The sequence below is a fragment of the Chlamydotis macqueenii genome, chromosome 3, assembly GCF_036417535.1.
Source record: "Chlamydotis macqueenii isolate bChlMac1 chromosome 3, bChlMac1.mat, whole genome shotgun sequence".
In the NCBI taxonomy this organism is placed as follows: domain Eukaryota; kingdom Metazoa; phylum Chordata; class Aves; order Otidiformes; family Otididae; genus Chlamydotis; species Chlamydotis macqueenii.
This window is the reverse complement of record NC_141558.1, coordinates 640376-664590: the sequence shown is the minus strand read 5'-3', so window position 1 is coordinate 664590 and position 24215 is coordinate 640376. Positions and strand designations below refer to the sequence as shown.

At 47.2% G+C, this 24215-nt stretch overlaps 1 protein-coding gene across 9 annotated transcripts in view; it reads left to right on the top strand.

Moving 5' to 3' along the window:
- The window catches only part of DTNB (dystrobrevin beta), a 175739-nt gene that overhangs the window by 29142 nt on the left and 122382 nt on the right, over positions 1 to 24215 (top strand). For all 9 annotated transcript variants that reach the window (XM_086743545.1, XM_086743544.1, XM_086743543.1 and 6 more), the window contains 3 exons: positions 7850 to 8004; positions 13210 to 13315; positions 21236 to 21402. In XM_086743545.1, coding sequence (XP_086599671.1) covers positions 7850 to 8004; positions 13210 to 13315; positions 21236 to 21402 — 428 coding nt within the window. The remainder of the gene's footprint in view (positions 1 to 7849; positions 8005 to 13209; positions 13316 to 21235; positions 21403 to 24215) is intronic.

Here is a 24215-nt window from a genome sequence, read left to right as displayed (position 1 = left end):
AGTTTGGCACAGGCCTGGGACGGAAAAGCGGCATTATTTCTAGAATTAGTGAGACAATACTGAAACACATCAAGAAAATGGCAATGTGACCTTTTAGTGGAAAGGGCAGTTAACCAATGCAGTGAAATGTTACAGGAATCAGCAAACACTTGATGTGTCCAGGCATTGAGCCTCAAGTCACTGATTCATGTGGTGGCTAGTTAAGGTGCTGTCACCTTAGGGACCCCTCATTTAACAGTCCTATTGAACAAGCGTCTGTCCTGTTTCCTCCAATATTTGCTGTCTCCTTTTTTCTTGGCGTGCGTCTCTTTGCATGTGGAGCTTCATTTCCAAAGAGCATGTGACTCCGCTCACATTGACTTCCCACCATTTGGTGTTTCTGGGCGAGTTCTTATGACAGAGTGCTGGTGGTTTTGTTTGTTTGTTTTTCTGTCAAGTATAATATCTTAGGAGTCAACTGAGAAAGAAAAATGACTTTGTCCGTAACTGTAACAGAATGCTGATCTGCCAGTACTCGGTATGGTAATGGCACTCTCTTCACGTGCACCGTGTGCTGGGACGCTCCTCTGCCCCTCACGTGCTCGTTGTCTCTACTCAGCTGGAGAGAAATTTAAAGACTGGACCCCCCTCACTGTTGTTCTCCAAAATGCTCACGCTGCCATGGGCAAGGCTGGACACAGAGGCAGTCTCAGCACACAATTAGCGGAATTGTCCAGAAAAAGGGGATTTTGGCTAATTTGGAATTGAGATTTTTAGGAGCTTAGGGATTCTGTGCAGGATGAAAAAGCTTTTTCTAAACCAGGATAGAATTACTGTTGGCTTTTTGGGCAAGGCCACAGGCTTTCTGTGGAGTGTGGGAGGAAACTTGTGATTCAGGATAGTAGGATCCTGTGAACCTTCTGAAGGCAGAGGGGAAGGGAGGAAGGGTGTTGTATGGTTAGTGGAGTGAGTTTCTGAATATCGCCAGAACTCAAGAAAAGAAATAAAATAGCTGAACTATTAACTGTTGGTTACTGCCTTTCTGCAAACTTTCTAAGGGGCAAGGGAATGGGAAAAAAGAAAATGTCCTGTGAATTTGGGAGGGGAGATGTGGGGAGCTGCGGGCCTGAACACCTGACACACGTTCTGGGCAAGCTGTAATAAAGAACAGATTTAGTTGATATGTGGATAAATGAGATTTTATTGTTGGGGAAATGGCTTTTGTGAAGGGATGCCTTATAAAACCGCAGGAGTTCATTAAAGGAGGCAAAAAAATGACAAAGGAGTTCTGGCTGATACAGACTTTTTGGATTTCTGAGAGGCATTCAGGAAGGTCCCTACAAAACACTTATTAAAGACATTTAAAAGCTTGCTGAAAAGGGTGAAAGGTGGTGGGATCTTTGTGTGGGTAGAAGATTGGCTAAAAGGAAAAAAAAAGGGCAATAAAGATCCTCTTTGTGTATTGAGACTGGTGGATGGGGCTGGACCTAAACTGTTTTTAACACTGTCGTAAACGATCTGGAAAAGTGCAGTGAGAGGTGACAATTTGGTATGAAGAACATCAGTAAAAGCTAAAATAGACTGAGGAGTCATAGCATCATCTGACAGCGCTAAGTAAGGTGAAATTCAGTGTGAATGTAAAGCGGTGCGCGCTGGAGGAGGGAGCCATAGTCCTGGTGCGATGCACAGGAAGGTGAGCGAGGAAAGCTGCTGTTGCTCGGGTGAGAGGTCTTGGAGCTGTACTCCTATGAAGGTGTCGATGCTCCGTTTAGTAACGCCTAAAACCCATGAAATGTTAGAGAGAGGAGGGACATGAAGAACAAAGTGGAGAGGTGAAGGCGCTGTGTAAATCCATGATGTCTTCAGGCTTTGAATGAGTCCTGCTCCAGCACCCGCATCTGGCGCTCGGCCCCTTCCAGTTCTGATGTGTCTTTTCTGAGAATAACAAAGATCATCAAAGGTAGAGGAAGCTTTCTGTACAAAGAACAACTACATAGAGCAGGATTCTTCAACCTGGAAAGAAGAACGGTGGTGAAAGGACAGTGTTGTGCAAAATCACAAGCAGCCTGTGGTGGTGAGCAGGAAACAGCTGTTCCCTTCCCCTTCCAGTACGAGAACTGAAGGGCAGGAACTGAGACGAGCAGCGACAGACAGAAGCAATAAAAAACCAATACTGCTTGAAGCTTTACCAGGGGATGTTGTTGGTATCAAACATTTACACCGCTCGCTCACTTCCTGAACCCATTTCACTGAAGGCAAACTCACCAAAGGATGCCGAGTGCGAGGATGCTCTCGGTGAGTGGAGGAGCGTTCTGGGGAGCGTGCTTGCCTGAGCCGTCCGCTCTTGGGGTAAACAGGCTTTGGATCTGGTCTGCCCCAGCTGTTCTCATGTCTTTATTTCTTCTTCAGATCCTTACGAATATGCTGTCTTGGTTTTTTCCCTGTCCTGTCTTTCCCACCTCTCTCTCTGATGACTGACCCGTTGCACCCCTGAACAACTTCTGCTTCCAGTTTTCTTGTTCCCCAGTTCCACTCAAACTCCTGCGCTGTTCCGCTCCCTTTCCTAAGCAGGCTGCCAGCTCCAGCTCGGCTGGAACACGAGGCTCTCTGGAAATCCTGGAAGCTGTAAATATTTTTTTTTCTTGTCTCTTAATTTATATGGATGGTAGTAGCTTGGTCTCTGTACTTGCATATGCCCAGGCTTCTTTTTTTTTTTAAATCTGACAAAGTGAGCAAATTGAGCGTCTGTCAGTCCGTGCGGTGTCTGACAGCACATACGAAATGGGGTCGCTCAGTGACACCACTTTGCTGTCTCTGGAAAAGACTGCTTCCTGTGACACGAGGCTCCTTGCAAAGGAGCTCCTCTCTGTGGTGTGCAAGGTAGGATTTGCAAACCCAGCCGACTGCTGTGGACTTGGGTTTCTGTTGTAACTTTGTAATCCCAAGAAATTCCGTATGAAAATGTCAAATTTTGTGATTTGGATTTGGGTGACATCGTTTTGGCATTCAAGCAGATTCATTCTGCAGTAATTAGTGCTTCCTTCCCTGTCATTTTTGCAAGTAAATTGCAAACAGAACTTCAAGTAAATCGGGACTCCATCCTGCTCACCGTAAGGGCTGACTGCTCCACCTGTGGGGAGCTCCTTGGCTCCCCAGCCTCCCCGGCTCCTTTATTCCTCTCGCCACCTGGCTCCGATAAGCCTTCAGCGCTTACTGAAGTTCAGCCTAAAAATTCATACAGTGATGTATACTAAATACTGCGTTTCACGTAATAAAGGCTCTGAAAGGTAATCTGCTGTAGGTGAATTAGCCTGATTGTGGGGTTTTGACTTGAGGGAGAGCGTATTTTGGTTTTTTGGAGGAGCAGGGGTGAAAGGGGAGTTGATGGTTTTGGTCCAAAGCAGTAGCAGTAAGAGTACGTGGTTTGTTGTGATGCCGCATGTGTTCGAACTGAACAAGCGCAGCGCATGATTTCATGCAGGCTTTCCTGCATCTCCCTTGTTTGTGACAACCGTTAGGAGCTGCCCCAGCATCCGATCTGGTAGAGGTAAGGCCGCTGCAGCGTCATGTCCCCAGTCCACCAGTGGTGAGGGTGGGCGTGCGCCCCGGCAGGAACGCACGCACACTATACAGAGATCAGCGCAGGCAGAAAATACCCACGTGAACACGAACAGCCCCCGTGAGCTGGTTCTGTTCCCGCCTCGGCCTGTTCATGGCATTAATACATACGTATACGCACGTGCCCGTACGATATGGATCCCTCCAGTGAGTGGCTGGTCCTTGGAGCTTCTCAAATCCTTTTGTCTCGCTAGCATCTGGCCCAGACTTCTGGCCCCTCTGATACCTAGCTCTCAAACTAATCCCTAGGTTTTCTCCAAAGCATCCTCATAATCTCCTTGTAGGTTCTCGGGTAGTGTCGGCTTCTCAGTGTCTTGTCTTCCCCAAGCTGAACGATCGCTGTTTCCTCAGCCTCTCCTCACAGGATAAGTGCTCCAGCCTGCTGACCATCCCTGTAGCCCTCTGCAGAGCTCACTTTGGCTTGTCTTCCATATTCTGTGTTTTCACATCCTGCGATTCTCAACAATTCTCTGATTGTGGAGGGGCCCAAAACTGGACACAGTACCAAGAGGAGGTCTAACAAGTGCTGAGTGGAGGAGGATAATCACTTCCATCTGCTTCCTGAGCTCCTTGCCCATACAGCCCAGGATGCTGTTGGCCACCCTTGCTGCCAGCACGTGCTGCTGGCCCACGCTCAGCCTGTGAGCTCAAAACTCAAAGAGCTGTTCCAGCAGAGCTGTTCCCCAGCCAGGCAGTGCCCAGCCTGGGTCGCTGCCCGAGCCTTTTCCTTCTCAAGGGCAGGACTTTGCCATTGTCCTTTTTGGTTTCATACAGTTTCTGTTGGCCCGCTCCTCCAGCCGGTCTAGGTCCTGTGGATGGTGGTGCTTGCCCTCAAGGGTGTCACCTGGTGCCCCCCAGTTTGGCGTCATCTGTAAACTCAACAGGAGTGCACGCTGGCAGCCCTCCTGGATCAGTGATAGACACGCTGAGCAGGACGTGTCCCAGGACAGATTCCAATAGGTGACTCCATGTAGAACTTGACCAATTTCCCACTGCCCTCCAAGGCTGATCATCCAACCAGCGACTTGCCCATCTGGTTGTTCACCCGTGCGGACTGTGACATCCCAGGCTGGACACTGGAATATTGTGGGGGAAAAAAGCGAAAAGCTGTGCTCAGCTTGAGGTGAATGATAACTACAAGTTCAGACATTTTATTGCAGAAGACAATCGAGCTGGTCAGGTGCGATTTACCCTCCGCAGAGCCATACTGACCGATACCGGTCACTTTTCTTTCATGTGCTCAGGAATTGTGCCAAGATGACTTGCTCCATGATTTTCCCAGGAACTGAAGCGGGGCTGACTGGCCTGTGTGTCCTTGGATCATCCTTTTGACCTTAACACATGCTTTGGGTTAATGCCACACACGCCACCCCAAAAAGCATGGTCAAGCTAATTAATCTGTTAATTTATTTTCTTGGCTTTTACTGATATTAAACCTAGTATTTAACAAATATGTTATGAATTTCTACAACAAAAATTGACGGCTTTGTAGGAATTGGGACACGCAGGGTACGCTCAAGGTCAGGACTCTAGAAAACGAGGGTGCCAGGTCTTTGCTGCTTTGTGTTTAACCTAAGTGGAGAAACGGTAGCACCTTCGGCTGAAACTGCCCAAGGCATCAGGCAAACGCCTTGGTTGGAAAACACAGAATGGTCCGTTTTAGCAGTTATAAGCAGCTGAGAAGAGGCTCTCAAGGGAACTGCTGGGCAAGTTTAACATGATATGAGCTCTGTTCTTAATATAAAATTCTACAACAATATTTGACAAAAAAAATATCGGTTACACAAGGACCAATTTACATTGGTATCTTTGGAACTGAGCAGTGTTTGCTGTAGTTTGAAATTTTTTGTTCTCTCTGGTAAAAAAAAGAGTTAATAGCATAGTAGCGTTGAACAGAAATTTTATCTGAGAACTCAAGCGTAACCCCTCGTCATCAGAGACTTCATTAGCCCGTGCCTGAGGGCAGCTCCTGCGAAATGACACCGGCAGCCTCTGCTGAGCCTGGGGCTCTCTTTGAGGGCCGTCTGCTGCCTGTGCAAGGGCAGACGACTGTATAATTGTGTCCTACTGATCTTTATCCTTTCCAATTTCCCTGGTAATTTCCCAAGTGGAAGATGCCCACATAAATTAGTTCAGCTTTACGTTGACTATAGACCCCCTTTTTAATGACTGCACGATATAGGTTAGTGGGGTTTGGAGCTTTTTTTAAATTTACCCTTGATATAGCCTGCTCTGTTTTATCTCCTTGTCAATTTATTTCCATAGCTTTAATTAACTTTCTCCTTAAAATGATGTAAGTGTAGCGTCCTGTTGAGTTGAGATTAATGGGTTGTATTACCCAGAAGATTTCTGTCCTTTTTAAATACAAGTGCTGTCGTGTTCCGGTCGTGTTCTACCAGCCCCTCCTTGACAGATTTATTACCGTGATTATTATTTGTTTGTGTGCGTGTGCCAGTTTTGGAGTGATGCTGGTCTAGAATGGGTTAGGACTCTGGAAGTCTGGCTCTCTGACCAGTTTTAGTTCTTTATATAGTTTTCATTTGTGTGCATTTTGATCCTGACTTTTCTCCCACGTTTAATTTTCAGCTTAAATTTAATTTTTCTGTTTCCAGTTTTCTAAACTACAGCATTCCCCACTCGACTCCTACTCATCCTTTTTTTCCTTCCTTTTTCCCCCGTTAGTCCTCATATGCCTTGTAAGATTATTCACCAAGGGGTTCAGACCTTCTCTTCAAGCTTGTCTGTTTACAAATTCCAGATGGCTTTATCACCCTTAACCTGGACATTGTAGGCTGCTTCGTGAGCTCCTTTGTTCAGGAGATTGGAATAAGTTCTCCAGTTTTCTAGAAATAAGCCTTTCTGAAATAGTCTCTTTTCTATGGACCTGGTTTTGATCCCTTAAATTAGGCTGATTTTCTGTCAACATCTCCTGCTTGATGTTTATGCTGGTGTCTTAAATAGCGACTGAATCATCTGTGAGGTGTTTGGTGAGGAGCTCTGGTACCTATCGCGTCTTGGAACACTTTAGGTCTTGCTAATATTAGTGCTGTTATTAGAGGAATCTTCTTTTGTGGAGTAATCCGGCTCTGCAGGTCCATCAGAGACCCAGCTTTGCTGTTGAGGTTTGTCTTTGCCAAGGAGATTGTTTGATCCCAGGACGGTGCTGCTTTGTCTGTGCGCAGCTCTCCTAATATTTCCTGTGACGCCATTTTCTTATCATGCTAGCTACACATCTTCTCCTGTATTTTTATTTTGTATTGTGAGCTGCGTGTGGAAGGGGCCAAAGGACCCCAGGGCAGAGGGCCCAGGAGCCGTCCTTCCATCCACGCGCCGTAGTGGGGGCGTGGGGTGGGATGGGAGGGAACGGCCCCCCTCCCTGCCACCGGCCGGACCCTCCCTCCCCCTTTTCTTTATACGCACCAGACTGCTGAACGTCGTGCTCGATCCTCTTTTTGGTTTCAGAAATACCTCTAGCCCCACGTAGCTAATTAAAAAGCCTACCTTGCCTGATCATCAACACTGTTGTTGTGTGAGGACGACAGTTCCTATTCCAGCTCAGTGAGCCCGTACAAAATCAGATGAGGTTTCCTCCTCCCCACCCGCTCGGCTGCACGGCTCGCGGGTTTTGTCCGTGGAGTCGGAGGTTCGCACCCCGCCTTTGGCTGCTTTCCTTCGACGCTCTCTTCTCGTGCCGTGTCGCTGCAGTCCCACGTGCTGCTGAGGTGCGCCAGGTTCACCAGGAGCTTTGCCGCTTTGACTTTGTGATTCTTACAGCTGTTTTTAATTCTAGGAGATTCTCAAAGGGTTTTACGTAGTTTTGTGTTGAAGGCGTAAGCATGAAGGTGTAATGTTCTGTGACTTTCATAATTGTCGTAGTTCAGCCCCAATGGGGACCAGCCTACGCAGTCGCTCTCTCTCCCAGTCTCTCTCACTGCCACCTTAGGCCCCCCTCACTAAACAAAACCGCAGCAGTGATGCCTCCTGGCTTCCGCTTTCCTGCTGTTACGGTCGATTCACTGGCAGAATCTCTTCTCAGGACGCGGGAGATGGAGTGGAAGAAACAGGAAGATTTGTGTCATAGCACGTTCCAATACATTTGACAGCGGGTGATAAGAAATTACGTTCCAAATAAACCCAAAGAAAGCAGAAATTCCTGGGCTTTAAATGGGTTGAAATATCTCTTTTTTTCTCTTTTTTTCTTTTCTGTAGCAAGCATGTATTTACTGTAGGGTTTTGTTATGTTTTCTTACAGATATTTTCTCTCAAATATCAGATTCAAACGGACTAATGATCTTTACCAAGTTTGATCAGTTTTTGAAAGAAGTTCTAAAACTCCCGACAGCCGTGTTTGAGGGGCCTTCGTTCGGATACACGGAGCATTCCGTGCGGACCTGCTTCCCACAACAAGTAAGAGTGAACGCTGCGGGGTTTGTCCCGCTGGTATGGGCCTTCTGCGAAATGCGTGTGTACACGTAGTTTATTTTTGGATCGGGTTCACTGTGGTGCTCACTGGTATAGCTGGCTCTTCCAAAGTATTTCCGTTACATGTGATGTTTGGAGTAGATGTTGTAGTAATTATCTTAAAAGAGCTTTTTATTTCTCTATACATGTTGGTTGTAATTTCATTGTTCCAAGGATTTGTTTCTCATTTGAGATCATGTAAACAGTATAAATAATCCTTAAATCAACTGTAAACAGGAACCTAGAGAACCTTAGGCCTGAAATTACATGTTTAGACTCTGGTTGTGATTATGTTCTGGAAAAAATATCTCTGAAGTATTTAGATTCAGAATTTATAGTTACTTTTGCTAAATTTAAGTTCATTAGCAGTCAATATATTTGAAATCCACCACAGCAGCAAGCAGCCTTTGATGTAGGAAACAAGGAGGGCTCAGCTCGTCTGTGAGTTACTGAGCAGAGTTTTGTATTACTAATAGTGTAATTAATAATTTTTTTCTGTTTCCGTGTTGGCTGAGGCGTTGGGGGCCGTACCAGCTCCCACAAACAGGGCGCCCTTCCCGCTGTGTCAGCGCAAGCCGTTTACGCACGTGGGGGAGCTGATCCGATAAATCAGACGGTGTGAGTGACACTGCTCCTGCGTGTCAAACCCGCGCCTCACCCCAGAGCTGCGACAGTCGGACGCTGGATGCTGAGCTCTGCGTGCCCTTCCCGTTGTCTGCGAGGGGAACGGGGCTTTTGTTCAGAAGCCTAGGTTCTGGAAGCGACCGTTTCTCTCTTACCCGTTGGGAGGGGCTGGTGTAGCTAGCTAGACTTCGACAGCTGACTGTTTCTGACGTACTTGACGCAAACCTGGCTGTGGTAGCCAAGCGAGGCATGGTAACTGCCCATGAACGTGAGCTGGCCGTGTGCCCAGGTGGACAAGGGGGCAAGTGGCGTCCTGGCTTGTGTCACAAACAATGTGGCCAGCAGGATGAGGGCAGCAATCGTGCCTCTGTGCGCGGCACTGGTGAGGCCGCCCCTCGAATGCTGTGTGCAGTTTTGGGCCCCTCGCTCCAAGAAGGACGCTGAGGTGCTGGAGCACGACCAGAGAAGGGCAGCGAAGCTGGTGAGGGCTCTGGAGCACCAGTGCTGTGAGGAGCGGCTGAGGGAACCGGGGCTGTTCAGTCTGGAGAGGAGGAGGCTGAGGGGAGCCCTCATCGCTCTCCACAGCTGCCTGGCAGGAGGGTGGAGTGAGGGGGGTCGGCCTCTTCTCCCGAATCACTTGTGATAGGACGAGAGGAACTGGCCCCAAGTTGTGCCAGGGGAGGTTTAGGTTGGATATTGGGGAAAATTTCTTCACAGAAAGGATTGTCAAGATTGGAACAGGCTGCCCAGGGCAGTGGTGGAGTCCCCGTCCCTGGAGGTGTTTAGAAGCCATGTAGGCGTGGCGCTTAGGGACGAGGTTCAGTGGTGGACGTGGCAGTGCCGGGTTAACCGTTGGACTCCGTGATCGTAAGGGTCATTTCCAACCTAAATGATTCTGTGATTCGCATGTGGCTGGCCTGCAACGTCTTAGCCCTCTGACTTTGGCTCCCATGAACAAGAAGGCTAATTCTTCATATTGATTCACTTTTAGCAATTCCTTTGCTCTAATTTTATTCAGGAAAAAAAAATCCCTAGTGTAAGGCCAGGTTTGTAGGAAGTGGTGATGTTTTAATTAATCCAGAGATGTGCTGTACCCCGGGACAGCTCTTCCGTTTGTTTGAAAACATTGAAACAAACAGGTCCTGGGAAGCAGATGGATAATCTGTCTTAGATTTAATTAAATTTTCTTATGCCTCCCAAACTTTAAAAATAAGTTTCCCAGAGGTATTTCTGTGATGCTCTCCTGTTGCAGCCTGTTCTTTTGCTGAAATTCTCTCCAGGTGGCGTTGGTAAAGCTGCGGAGTTCCAGGACGGCCATGTAAGCCACGTCTGTACCAGTTGACTGAACAGTGCCCTGAGCTGTTTGTGGTCCGAAGGGCAACTGGGATGGTCTAACCACATCCACGCTGTTTAACTCTCTCTCATTCCCTCAGGCAGGGTGGTTACATGGAAACTGTTTATTAAAAATGATTCCTAGCTGATGCTAACACCTGATCTGGACGCGGGAGTCATCTGGGAGAGTGAGTGGTTAGACCAGGCCCAAGTTTAATAACATAAAAGCACGCATGGTGCAGTTTTAGTGCCAGGAGCGTTCCCTGGTGTTAAACTACCAAGAGACAAATCCTCGCTGGCCCGCTCTGGTTCCTGGCTGTTGGTGGAGGTGCTGGTTCTGGGAGCCGCTTCGCTGAGATGCAAAAGGCTGATAACGCGCTGCCGTCGGCGTGGTGAGCGGGGCTTGTATGCGCTCCACAGCTCTGATTTCTGGGATCACAGACGGAATAATTCAGGCTTATTGCCCGTGCAAAATGGAGTTTATTTGGATGCTTCTAGCAAGAGCTGCGTTCTTGTGATGGCTTCCAGATATATAAAGAGCTTCCAGTAACCATTTGCTATTGCGGGTCAAGCGGGGGCTTCCAGAGATGTAAGATATCACGCCGTACTTTCCTTAGGGCTTTGTTCACTTGGCCGCAGCCCATCCGCTTGTCAGAGGAGTTGTATCACCGCGACATCCCCTGCCTCAGAAGCTGCCTGTGCTCGTGGCACAGCCCGTCCTGTCGCTGCAGAGCTGTCCCCTTCGTGTCTCGTTTACAGAGCGGTCTTGTTAAAGTGAGTAACGAGGATATGTTCGTTAAGGACAGGATGGCCTTGTGCATAAAGGACGGTGCAAGCACGCTGGTAGAGTTGCAGTTCCAGCACGAGGGCGGGACAGCTAGAGACGCAGGAGGCTCTAACACACCGCTGCTTAGGCCGGGGTAACTTGTTTTGATCGCGGTAAAGTTAACAGTGGCGTGTCTTTGTGTTGGCTCAGGGGACGTGGTTTTGTGCCAGTATTTTGTGGGGAAATATGTGCGTTAACATCTTGTTGGAACAAGCGTGTTGGCAGCGTAACGCTAAACTGGCTGAGGTTTTGCTGTTGCAGCAAGCCTGTGGTATTCTAAAGATAAGAGTAGCACTGGTGTAACCTGCCACTGCGCCCGTCTGCAAGGGACCTGAGGCTGCGGAGCGACTGGGACAAGCAGGTGTGCTGACAGCAGTTGGTCAAACGGCTGTTAAACTAGGGGAGAAAGGCCTTTGTTCCTCTGGAGAGCATTCGACCCGCATGACTGGTTGTGCCTTCACACTGACTCATTCTCAGTTTATGTTCCTGGAGTTCGGAAGCTGCTGTCAGATTATCTGATTGTTGTTCCGTCACAAATGGTGACCGAGTGATGTTTTTGTGGTTGCTCCAGGGCTGAGTTGTGAACCCATAGGAAATGTTAGGCCAGCTACAAGACAGGGTTTTATCTAGGCTCCTTCTGACACATTCATAATTTCCTGACTTACCTGGAAAGCAGCAACGTGCTCCTTCCAAGGAGGAGCTGCTGTTTGCGTTCCTGTCAACTCAGCTGTTACTGAGAATGCTGATGTCCGGGCAGACAGCATGTCGCAGTGATAACGCTACGCGATTCTTTTTGGTCAATTGGTTGCAAAAGATCGTAAAATCACTGAACCACAGAAGGGTTTGGGTGGGAAGTGGTTGTGTGAGCAGCCCCTTCTGGTCTCAGACATCCCATGCCACCATCAGTTAATTCCCAGTTTAAAAACCTGTAGTTCTTCTATCAGAAGGCTTGGCGCAGCATATTTAGTGTCTCATGGCCTTACCAAGCTGTGCGCTTGTGAAAAGATTTTGGATCTCTTCACCCCAGAAGAGGAGAAGGCAGGCTGGCTGGTGGAGGGAAGGCTGGGGTGGCCAGGGAGACCCAGGCGTTCTGTCCGGGTAGCACGTCTGGTGATGTCTGGCCGAGGAAACGCGAGGGCTCTCTTGCAGCAGCAGTCAGGAAACGCTTTTCATTTGTGAAGCAGAGAGACTGGGACAAGGACACCTTATGAAAGCTGGAAGAAGTAAGATTAAGTATTTCTTAGAATTTTCCTTAACGGGAACTGGGATAGATAGTTGTAATTGCGTGTTCTCTCTCCAGGGTGGCTGGCTGCGGAGGTGTTAGATGTATATGTTTGCCACTAATCACAGAGCTGTCGATGCTTTAAATAAAACCTTCTCTTCAATTAAAACACAAACCTGAAAAAAAACAAACAACCCACAACAAAACCCAAACAAAACCACCTAAATTTTGGCATAATAGTTGCAAGAGAAGGCTAGGATTGATTTCACACCCCGAAGAAACCCGCCGGGTGTTCCCCCGCCCCGCGCCCTCCCCGCTGCGGGTGCCGTGGGGAGCAGCACCCCGTGAGCTGGGCTGGGCAGAGCCCTCTGACCGGCTGGTGGTCTGCCCCCGGGATGTTCTCCAGCACCCGGCTTAGCCTGTGCGAAAGCCAGCGTGTTCTTTCGTTGTAGCTGTGATTTCTCAGCCGGTTCTTTTACCGGTGATCTCCGTCTGTGTGTGTGTGCAGCGGCGGTTCTCTTGCTCACTTCAGTTTGAAGCCTTAGAAGACATTGCTGCTAGCATGCCTGCTTCCTCCTCCTGAGTTCATTTCCATTTCGTTTGTATTGATAGTTGTTTGAAATCTTAACCTGGTTCTCCCTCGCCTCTTTCTTTTCTTATTTTGCCTTAAAAAAAAAGTTATTTCCTGTATGGCTTGTCTGTGAATATTAGTTGTAATTACCCTTTGATGTGTCTCTCCTTTTTTCTGTGCTTTCCGCAGGTTTGAAATACTTGTTTTCTGCATTGTTGTTGAACATCACGTTTGTTGTGTTCCGCTTCAAAATAAGAACCTTTAACGACAGCTCAGGAGCCCATCCTGACTGGCTGGTCCTCTGCGCCTTGGAGTTCTCTGTTCGTCTGTTTATCGCTTATTTTTGTGTGGCACTGTCATGTCTGTACTAAAACCCGCTTTGCGGTGTTGCCCTTTGCCTACTATAGACTGGAACTGCCAGAGCAGCGAAGCTGTGATTTTTATCTCTTTGTAGCAGATGAAATATTCCTGGTAGACTGAAGTTGATTCACAGAGAGATTTGAAGGCTGAAGTAGTTTTTGGTGTGTAAAATTGACATTTTCCTTATAATTAAGTTCTGTTTCTTTTCCTTTGCAGAGAAAGATCATGCTAAACATGTTTTTAGACACGTTGATGGCTGATCCTCCTCCTCAGTGCCTTGTGTGGCTGCCTCTCATGCACAGACTTGCCCACGTTGAAAATGGTAAATGGAATATTTTCTTGTTTGGAACATCTGGTCAGAGCAGGGTTTCTGTTCCACGTATGTCAACGTGCTGTCCGTTCTCGTGTAACAAAGCCCTTAATGCCTTCATCGGTCCCACTGTGGCAGTCTGGCTCAGAGCGTTTAAGCCCAGACTTCTGCTGGAGTGAAAAGTGTTCTACGCTTCTGGGGTGAAGACTGAAATCATCAGCAGCAGTGCCAAACAAGATTAGTTTTGGAGTTCTAGCCTTGCTAGTGGTGGAAGATGAAAAAACAAGCAGCAGAAAGCTATATTCTCATGTTCATTTTTATTCTGAAACTTTTAAAAAACTTCCTTTGAACTATGCTTTAACGCACGCTTTCAAGCACTGACTCCCAAAGATTTTGGTGCCCGTTCCAACGTCTGTCGTGAGCGGCATCTGAGCACGAGTCCCTTCAGTGCTCGCCGTGGGAGGCAAATGCTGAGCTCCTCACTTCCAGACCTGTTCTAAGCCAAAGTTTCCTGGGTTTACTGCCTGTGGAAAGTATTTCAGGAGCAGCAAGGGATGGAAAACTGAAGATGATCAGTGAGAAAGCGTGGTGAGAGAGTCGTCTGGCTGAGAGGGCTTTATGGAGCTGAGGCAGGCAGAAAGGTTTCCTGCAGAAGGTTGTGCAAGCGTATCAAAACTGTTTGTTGGTTTCAGTGGCCGGAAAGGTGATGTGTTTAATTCCTTGTACCGTTGCACACAGTCTAGCTGTATGATGTTTTGTGTGGGAATTCTAGAAAAAAACCTCAACTTTTTTTCGTCGCCCATAAACTAAACTTCATCTTTTGTTTCCTTCACCACAGAGTAAAATCATGTCATCATCCTTCAAACCCCTGCCTGCTAGCTGTGACCTCTTCTTCCACTTAACGCGTTTGGAGTCATTTTGGGGTGCGTGGACTCCTTCCTTTTAAGACACAGGCAGTGCAAGTCCAGGCTCTTGGGTTTTGCCTGGCTGTCTACAGGCACAGCTTGGCAGTCTGTCTCTGAGCTTTCATGATGTATCTTTCATTTTCTATTTCTTGGTGTTTATGCCTGTGACAGGGTTAAGTACTGCTGTGATTTTAATGTACTGGGATTTGGCGTTGGTTTCATTGTCTGCTCTCGGTCCTCTTGCAAAGCGTATCTGGTTGTGGATTCAATCTGCGTTTGTTTGGCGCTGAACGAGATCGCGTTGTGATGCTCAGTGAGACTTTTCTTCTTTAGTGCAACAGAAGAGAGGGTGAATTCCCCAGCTGCCTACAGACATTTCCTGATAGCTGTGGGTCTCGTTTTAAAAAGTGATTTTTAAGTGAATGTTGAGGGGAGCAACTCCATGGAACAAATCGTACAGGGAAAGCTAACAAAAAAAAGGTGGGGAGGTTGATCTGGGTACAGGGCTGCAGTGTCTTTGCATCCTTATGTGACAGGCTGCACTAATAGAAGGGCAGCAGTGACTCCTTGCTTTCTTCCTCATCCTTTATCCTCTTGTCCTTATAAACCCGCACTTCAAGAAGAGCACCCAGGGTGGAATAAATACAGTAAGGAAGCAGGCACTGAAAATGTTTATGTGAGTTACAGGTCAGAACAGAATTGCACAGAGCTTGGGCACAGAGCTTGGGAAGATGTTCAAACATCATGTGTGGGCAGCAGTGGAATGATGGGAAGGTCTGGAGGTAATCCATAGCCTGATCTTTTTTCTGCCTGAAAGCACCTTGAGGAAATTATTAGATGCCCAGGATGATATCGTCCTATAGACTAGTGCGTGCATTCCTGCGTTATCTGACAGCCTCTGCTGCCCTCGTGGTGCGATACGGCTGCTCTGGAATACACGGATCCCAATTTAACCATCTTAGCTGGGAGTGTAAGTGCTCTTTTTTTCTGACACTTTCTTCCAGGCAGCCAGAGATTCTCCCCGTTCATCTGATCTGCCAGCCAGCCTCCAGATTTAATCCTGGTACGCATCGGAGTCTTGTTACACGTCGGTTTAGCGTTCAGATAACTTGGTAGGATAACGTTTAATGGTTTGGGCATTAAAATTATGTTACGAATTCTTATCAGCCTCTTCTACAGCTGCCTCCCAGACTTCTTGCTGAACGCTACCGTCGATGATTCCTGCCAGTGTTCTTGCCCTCTGAGTTACTACAATTTTTTTCCTCAAACTTTTATTCCGTTGCAAGTGGTGGTTTTGCTCCAGGGTTGGGCAGCGGTTCCTCTGTCTGGGTAAAAGCGCTGATGAGAAATCACTGCAGCTGAAGGCATCAAATAAACTCCAGGAATTGCTGGTATTGATCTAAACCAATAGGCCAGCGTGTTATTTTTGAGAGCCATCGTCTCTATTTGCATGCTAATATGTGGCGTAATAACATCGTGCTTTTGTGCAGGCGTTTTGATCTGTTCAGTCACGCTTTTGAAGAAGCAGGATCCTCTGTAAAGAAAGTGGAAGAAGGCTCCAGGCTGTGTGCTATTTCTTCTCGCATTTGTAGCAAAGGGAAATACAGAAGGGATATCTGGCTTTTCGACTTGCCCTTGCTGTCATCGTAAGCTTATGTTAACATTTGGAGAAATGCTTCTAGCTCGTAGGCTCTCTAGGGTAAAGATTATATCTTACCTGAAATAAAACATTTTTTTTTAAATTGTATGCTAGGGAGAATGCAGTTCCTGTTTAGGAGTTCTCAATTTAAAAATGTTCTGAGGCCGCGCCCGGTGGCTGCAGGGCCCTCGGTGGCCCGTGTCCCACTGCTGCCCCCGTGCCCCGTCTGTCCCCGCTCACTCCCGGATGAGCAGGTCGGTGCCTGGGCAGCGTTCTCGGTGCTGGGTGGGATGTGCTGCCGTTTCTCTGCCTTTCCTGAAGCGCGGGGGGAGCTTTCCTCCAGAAGCAGAATTGCCTTATCTGCACATTTTTCTTTCTTTCTGTGCTTCCCCAGGTTTCTGTAAATTCTAGCTTCCTGTAAGAAATGTAATGCAAGTTTCCAGACATACTCAGAATTATTTCAGAATTATCCTGACGCGGTAAAGGAGCTCCAGTGACAGAAACCCATGCTTTTGACTCAGTCTGTCCTTTGCTGCTCTGAGTGTGCTGCTGACATCCATCGAGAAACTACTCTCCCTTTTTTCCTTACTGTGATTCCAAGACAATCTTTTCGATGATCACTCAGGAGCCAACATTTTTTCAGTTTTTGCTTTAGGGAATCTGGACACTTTTGTGGAGGTCTGCATTGTCCTTGGGTTGTCAGTAGATAAACAAAAGGCCTAAGAAAAGTGTAGCATTAAAATAAAATAATTACCAGCGATAGGTAATTCCCAGCACTGTCCGAGTGGTAAGTTGTCATTAGGGAAGACTCTTCTGATTGTGAGCTCTGGTCCTTGAAGACCAGTTGTAAACTGCTGAGGTTCTCCAGGTGATGGCTTTAAGGAAGGGAGAGGAAGCTACGAACTGCCGTGGACATCACTGTGACTGGGAAGGTGAGAGGCACGGCGGTGCTTGTGCGTAGGAGTGGTAACAAACATCTGGAAGCACGTTCCAAAAGAAGCTCTGCAAAGCCACCCCAGTCCCTGCTGCTCAGGTACGTCAGTTCCTGGCTGTGGTGGCTCAGGCGGCGTGAGTCAGTAACTCTGCGTGGCGTTTTTACTGCAGCGTTAAGCTGCTGCTCAGCAGAGCCTGTCACAACTGAGGCTGGGTCTGGTGACACGCTTGTGTCTTTCCATGCCCTGGTTAGGGCCGTCAGCTGACTGGGCACCTTGGAGTGTGTCCCACTGGTAGTATTCTGTGACTTTTTTTTTTTTTTAAGCCCATTACTTTTTTTATGGATAAAAATTCTGCGGTGGAACGTAGATTATTTTAGAACATTCTTCTGCGTAGGGTGCTGGATAGCGCATGCCAGGCTGCTCCCGTGCGCCGTGACCTGCTGATGCCGTGGAAGCGGTCCCTCAGATCCGTGTGGTCCGCAGGTCGCTGCAGTGAGGGGAGCAGAATGTGCTGAGTCCCGGAGATGAGCTTTGGTTAGAGACTGGGCAGCAGGATGCAGCACCCAAGCGTATCTGGGTGTGCTCACAATGCTAGTGTAGACCCAGGTCAGGTTCCTGTGTTAGTCGGTCCAAGGTGTCGATTCCCGCTCTAACCTGCCAGGAAGGGCACCTCTCCCCACTGGTTCTGGCTAAGGCAGTGAAGCTCCTGGAAGAGTTCTCTTTCCGCTCATTTGAATCATTTCCATGGAAAAATCTGAGAGGCAGAGTTGAACCGCGGAGCTTGGCGCGTGCGTGTTGTACTGGATACGATTCTGTGGGACCATTACGTACAGCTTTGGGAGGAATGCGGGCTTTTGGTGGTGTGTGTTGCTCAGTTAGGCAGTAGATTGCATTTTATCTCATAGCGAACAGGATCATTTATGCGTATTTTAATTGGAGTTATGGAATTTAGAAGCTATGGATGTACGCATCGATATTGCCGGCCTGCGTCCACTGGGACAAAGCAAAACGGCGTAGCAATGTGTCCTGCTTGCAGACATAGCGATTAGTACCACGTGTAGAGGAACAGCGTAATACAAACCGGTATTTGTAGTCATGGCACGTTCTTCAAAGCGTTTCTCCAACATTAGTTGCATCCTAGCCAGTTTTGAACAGTGGGATTTTTTCCAGGTCTTCCTTGAAAACATCTTTATGTGAAAAACATTGGATTATTGCATCTTCATCGTGCTTTAGCTTTGTTTTTATTATCTCCTCTTTGATTTCTTTGCTTCTATTTTGCAACTATATTTTCATTTTCCTTTACTTTTTAATGTCTTCAGGAATTTCTCCTACGCAATTTAATAAAGGCTCTGTTCTTTTTTCCCCTACTTGGTTCTATCTACATGTTGTTATTGATACTGCTCTTCCCGCGGAAATACTCTGTCTCGTGCAAGCAGACGAGGTGGATGTGCTTCTCCATTCCTGACCAGCCTCTGGTCGTCAGTCCTGCATCTCTTACCTGTCTCGGGTATCTTTAAAATGGGGGTGCTTGGAAACAGCATGTCCAAAATAGGCATCCACAGTTCTCCTCTAAAACTCTTCAGCGTTATTTCATTTTAGCAATCTGTCGTTTATATCACTGTCAGACTTTGGAAGCCCTAATCATGCGCCGCCATGGCTCAGACAGAGCAGCCTGGGTTTTGGCATCAGCAGTCACAACAGAAGCTAAAATGTGAATACACGGAGCCGAGGCAGTGCACGGAGATTTCAAGGCAAGGAGGAATGTCGGATTTGGGGTCTGCAACTCAGAACTTGGTAGTGCACTAACGACACCTACGTTTGGGTGGGATTGTAGCTGGAACAGCTTCTGTGGAGATGTGAGAGGCAGAGGGATTTCTGAAGATCAGAACTGAAGGCGTGGAACATTGCGAGCATGCATTCAGTAAGCCTAGAGACAAAAGGAGCTTGGAGTTAGAGAAGAAAATATGTTCAATATTTTGTCTTTGGAATCTGGAGACCTAAATCGTGTGTATGTTTTGATGTTGGAGAGCAAGGGGAACAGCCCAAAGAAAATAATGGTAAAGAAGGAGTGGCTGTGAGGAGTCTGAGGTAAATCAGAAGGTGGCACAAGATCTTTGAATAAATTAGAGGTTTGTAGAAGAAAGCAAATGAGAAATATCTGTGTGACAGAAGAGGGAAGAACAGGAGAGGAGAAAGGACATGTCACATTCTTCCAGTTTTCGTCTGGAAGAGTTTCCGAGCTTTGGTGGGTGAGGTTAGTTTTGTGACGAGATTTCTTTCGAGGAAACTGCGATGCAGGAGCCTGAGCAGAGCCAGCAATGCTGGGGTGGAAAGGAGGAGGACATGTCTCACGTGGGCAGAGCGCTTGGGAGGGAACTGAACTACAGTGACGGTCACTGAGTGCATCAGTTGGAAAAAAGAAGGGAAAGCAAAAACTTGCTGAATAGAGATGTGTGATGGGGAGCCAGAACAAGGAGGGAAAGCCAGACGTGAGAATTGGGGTCATGTTCCGATCTCTGTAGCTGCCTCCCTCTCCTGCCCTTCCTGCGCCGTCCGTAGGGAACTGGTCTGCTGGCGGGAGGGACAGGAGAAGGTTACAGTCCTTCCATCTGTTGTGTAGTTCCCTCTGTTGTCAGAATGCCATGGCAGACCAATTTGGTAAGAATTACTGAAGTAAAATGAAAAATTGCTGACATCTGCCTGTTTCCTATTGTCAAGGTCAGTTACTCTGCCGTGGAAGGACGTTAGGTTGATTGGGCAAATGTTGTCCACAGCTCATTTCTGTTGGCCGTCAGGTGCTCACGGTACTCTGGTTTATTATTTGTCCCAATGTTTATGCTGGTTTTCAGCGTCATTTCTTTAAGGAACTGACAGTTCTTCTAACTGAGTTTTGCTGTTGAATTGTTTCTTCCTGTAGCTTACCTACTGATTCTCGTGAGCCTACTGAAACGTGCTGCACTGAAGTCACGTTCTCTGTCCTCTGCTTCCTAAACCACGTAAAATTACCCTGTTGGCATGTTAACTTAACCACTTGTCAGCTTTTTCAGCCAGTTCTTTTCTACGGTGTGATACAAATCTAGAAGTCTTTCTTTGCCTTGCTTTCTCTACCTTTTCTATTAAAAAAAAATCACCGGTTTCTCTGCAGTCCGTTCCCACTGGGCATTTGCACATTGAAACTGCCCACCGCAACCCAGCCCTTGCTCTGTGCAGCGTTCCTGTGTGGCACAGTGAAGCGTTGTCCACCCGGTCATCTTGGCTTAATTGTCCGTTGTATTCCTGACCAGGTCAGTGCTCAGGCTGTCTTTGCTTTGATTGTTGCCCCTGTGTTCTCCCCATGTGCATCCGCGCTCGAGGGCGCAGGCCCTTCTGCGCTGTTTAACTGGCCGAACCTTCCCGGAGACGGTGTGTTTCTCTGCGTTCCCTTCCTTGCTCTGCGGTGTTGCGCCAAGTCTCAGTGAGAACAGCGAAGTCATTTTCTTTACCATCGATGAGAACTTCAGACTCCTTCCAATTCTCTCTCTTACATCTCTCAGTAGTTTATAATGGACGTATCTAAGAATTTCAGGTGAGCTGCTCTTCCCCTGTGGTCTCCTCCACAGCACGGTTATTTAGACCTGTCTGTAGTTGTGCTCAGGACCCGCAGCAATGCTGAACTATCTGCTCCTGTTCTTCACCTCCACCTTCGTCCTTCCATTCTGACTCCTGGGCCTTACCTCTTGAGGTGCATTTGACATAGTAAGACGCCATCTCATTCTCACGTTGCGCTTTTCTTTGTTCTGAAGACCTGTCTCTTAAATGGAGCAGGTCTGTGATTGTTTCTGATGGTGAGTCTGCATGTTGCACCCAATTCAATTTTCCAATTCTCGATGTTAAGATTTAGAAGTATGTTGGGGATGTCTTCAGTTTAGGCTGTAGAGGTAGAAGAGGCAGCTGACAGTCGGGGAAGAGCGAGGGAAGTTCCTCGGTGAGAGGTGATTTGGAGCAGAAGCCCATCGCGGTGGTCTGAATTTGCCTCTTTGTGACAAGCTCTCTCAGCTGACTCTGCCTGGGCAGAAATTGCCCTTTGTGGACGTAGCCTTCCTGCCTTCCCCGCCCGCTCGTGTGTTCAGTGTTGTTGGGCTTTCACGGAGACTTCAGGGTCTGAGTGTATCCGAGAAGGGAGAGATCTGAAGAAGAAATATCAAACTTGTCAGATGGAACTGCTGTGTTATCATCAACTTAGATTTACGGTGAATCTTACCAAAATCACCTACTCTGCACTCAAAATCCATGACCTGCCCAGGATAACAGGTTGGTTTGCTGGTTGAGAACCTGGCAGCGGGTTTTGGAAGCATCAATGAAATTTGATGGTTGAGGTTTTCCTAAAGGTCGCTTATTATTTTTGTTTTATTTATCTCTTTCTTTTTTTTTTTTTTCCCCACCCCCCCCACCCTCTTTCCCCATCCCCACCAAGTCTTCCATCCTGTGGAATGTTCGTATTGCCGCTGCGAGAGCATGATGGGCTTCCGGTACCGATGCCAGCAGTGCCACAACTACCAGCTCTGTCAGAACTGCTTCTGGCGTGGCCACGCAAGCGGTCCTCACAGCAACCAGCACCAGATGAAGGAGCACTCCTCTTGGGTAACTCACCTGTTTGTCGTGCTGAAACAGCCGCCTCTGCACTGATCTGTTCTGAAAGTTAACGTTTTGATAGTAGAACTGCACGGTAGGAGCTTTAAAGGTTTTCAAATAGCAAAAGTGTATAAACAGGTGAACTGTACTGTTTTATAGCAAGTAATGTTAATTTATTGATGGTTGGCATTGCATTTGGTGCTGTTTAAAGGGCACAAGGCAGCACAGGCCTTCTCAAGGCCTTAACGTCTGTGTTTTCTTCCCCTCTGCACATCAATCCTACTTTTCTTGTATTTTTCTCTCTTCTAGCTTAAAAAGTCTTAAAGTTTGCAATACCTTTCCTCCTCAGGAAGGTATGCCTGTTGGCATGAATGCCGTGCTTAGAAAGGAACAAGTGGAGTCTTTAAACATTTAGTAAACATTTAGTATTGTCACTGTCCTGACAATTGCAGATACATGCATTGCAAACTCTTAACTAAAAACCCTGAAGAAATAACATGAGAAACCCATGAGAAATAACATGCAGTTAGGTGACTATGCGATAATCACATCTCAATGTGTAATAGACAATTTTAGATATAAAAACCTATTTTATAGCAAAAGATTAACCCCAAACTTTTACTTATTCAAATAGAAGTTCAAATTATGTTTGGATTACAATTAGTAATTATCTTCGTGAGGAATAGTCATCGAATCACAGGATGGTTTAGATGGGGAGGGAGCGTCCAAGCCCACCCAGCCCAACCCCCTGCCAGGAGCAGGGACATCTCCAACCGGATCAGGTTGTTCAGAGCCCCGGCCAACCTGGCCTGGGATGTTTCCAGGGATGGGGCATCCACCGCCTCTCTGGGCAACTCAGGCCGGTGCTCCACCACCCTCAGCATAAAAAAATCTCTCCCTTATGTCCGGTCTGAATCTGCCTCCCTCTGTTTTAAAACCATCACCAGGCAGTGGCTCTGGAGACATTTCCTTCTGTGTTCTCCATGTGGAAGGAGACGGGGGAATTCCACGTACAGGAACGACACTAAACAAAGCATGGAATTGGAAGGAGATTACTGAAAACAGTTTTTACAGAACGAAAGGAAAGAATGTATGAAAGGAAATAATGATAGGAACCTTGAAAGAGACTGGATTTTAATGTCTTATTGAATGAAAACATTGGTACATACAAAGAATTGGCCCAGAAGCCTGTGGAAGCAGTTTTAGCAGCAGCAAATTCGGCTGTCTGGTGTGGAAACAGGACACAACTCCCGCCGGTGAGGAATGGCAGCAGTAATGAAATGGGAGGAACGCTGAGAAGGTGTGCGGGGGCAAATCTGGGCGGTTGGGGAGATCTGTGTAGCACAGCTGTGGCGTTACGTGGACGTGAGCCTAAAGAAAAGGCGCGCAGAGCGAAGGAGAGAGTCGCGTTTCCTGTTCAGCTTAGTCAGAACGCAAATCCAGAAAGATGACGTTAACAGCGTAAAGCTTGAGATGGAAATCAAGGACAAAACTGGAGGAATCTGGGGCGTTTCAGTAAACAATAGGGCAATCGAGGGGCATTTGTGTTCTTGTAGTCTAAGGTAATATTTCTGTCTCTAGCTGTAGAAACTCATTTCTCAGCCTTTTAAACCATTTGCTGTGTTTTTTTAATCAACAAAGTGTTCTAAATGGAGTCAGAAATTTGAGGCTATATAAAGTACTACTGCAGACTGCGTTGTCTCCTATAAACTGAACATGGAAGCAGGACCAGAGGTGTCTCACTTTTTTTTTTTTTTTTAAACTTTTGCAGGTCTTGTGTGTTAATTTTATGAAAACGGAAAATTAGTCTGTCTTAATTTTAATAAAATGTCTTAGTTTTGTATTTGAACCGTATGGCTGGTTAAATGACAGACAAGGAAATCCATCAGTTGGCGAGGGCAGGGAGTCGGAAGTCCTTTTCACCTCAGCCTTCAGTAGGACGCTTCTGCCTTGGCCAGCCCAGTGACTAGTGCTGCTGGTCAAGGGACGAAGCTGGGCCTGATAAAAACATGAAAAACATCCAGCAAAGGGAAGGAATTTGAACGTGTCTGTCCGGGATCAGGTTTTCAAACAGGCTGCAGCTCAGTACAGAGAATTGCGAAGTTCTCAGGTGGGATTAACAGCCGCAAGGTTTCACAAAGGGTGCGTGGCTGGGCAGCGGTCTGCAGAGAGCAGTTTGGGGAGTATGAGCTGAAGGAACGTGCGTCAGCGATGCCGGGCTGTTGCGAGAGCGCTGTACTGGTGTCCAGAACTTCCCTTTAGGGCTACTCAATGTTGTTGTTATTAAATAGCCTTGAACAGCGATTCATTCCGTTGTGTATGTGCAGCAGAACTGAAAATCACACTGCTCATGTTGAAAGCGGGTGGATTAGTCATTGTTCTTCTGTTTATTTATTTTTTGTTCAGTCTGCTGAACGGAAGCAGTCTGTCAGCCGTAGATTGCAGGTAAAATGTTAAAATAGCCGAGTTACCCCAAAGGCTTACGCCCCGGGGTGTCGGTTTGGATGGCTTACTGTGGACTGGAGTTGGGCGAGAGCGCTCTTCCCGCTATAAATAACGGCACCTTTGCTGTTTGCAACCACGTGTGTCAACAAACCAAGCACACGTTTGGCGTTTCTGTAGGGATAATAGCTGCGGCTTCGCGGGGAAGTCGCCATACTGGGTGCTACTGGAATCGAGAACAGCAGCCAGACCCTTTTATCTGCCCTGTTAAGGTCTAGCGATACTGTCATTATCGCTAGATTATGCTCTCAAAATCACATCTCATATTTCTGCTTCGTTTAATTTCCCATTTAGACTACCTTGAAGTTGTTATACATTTT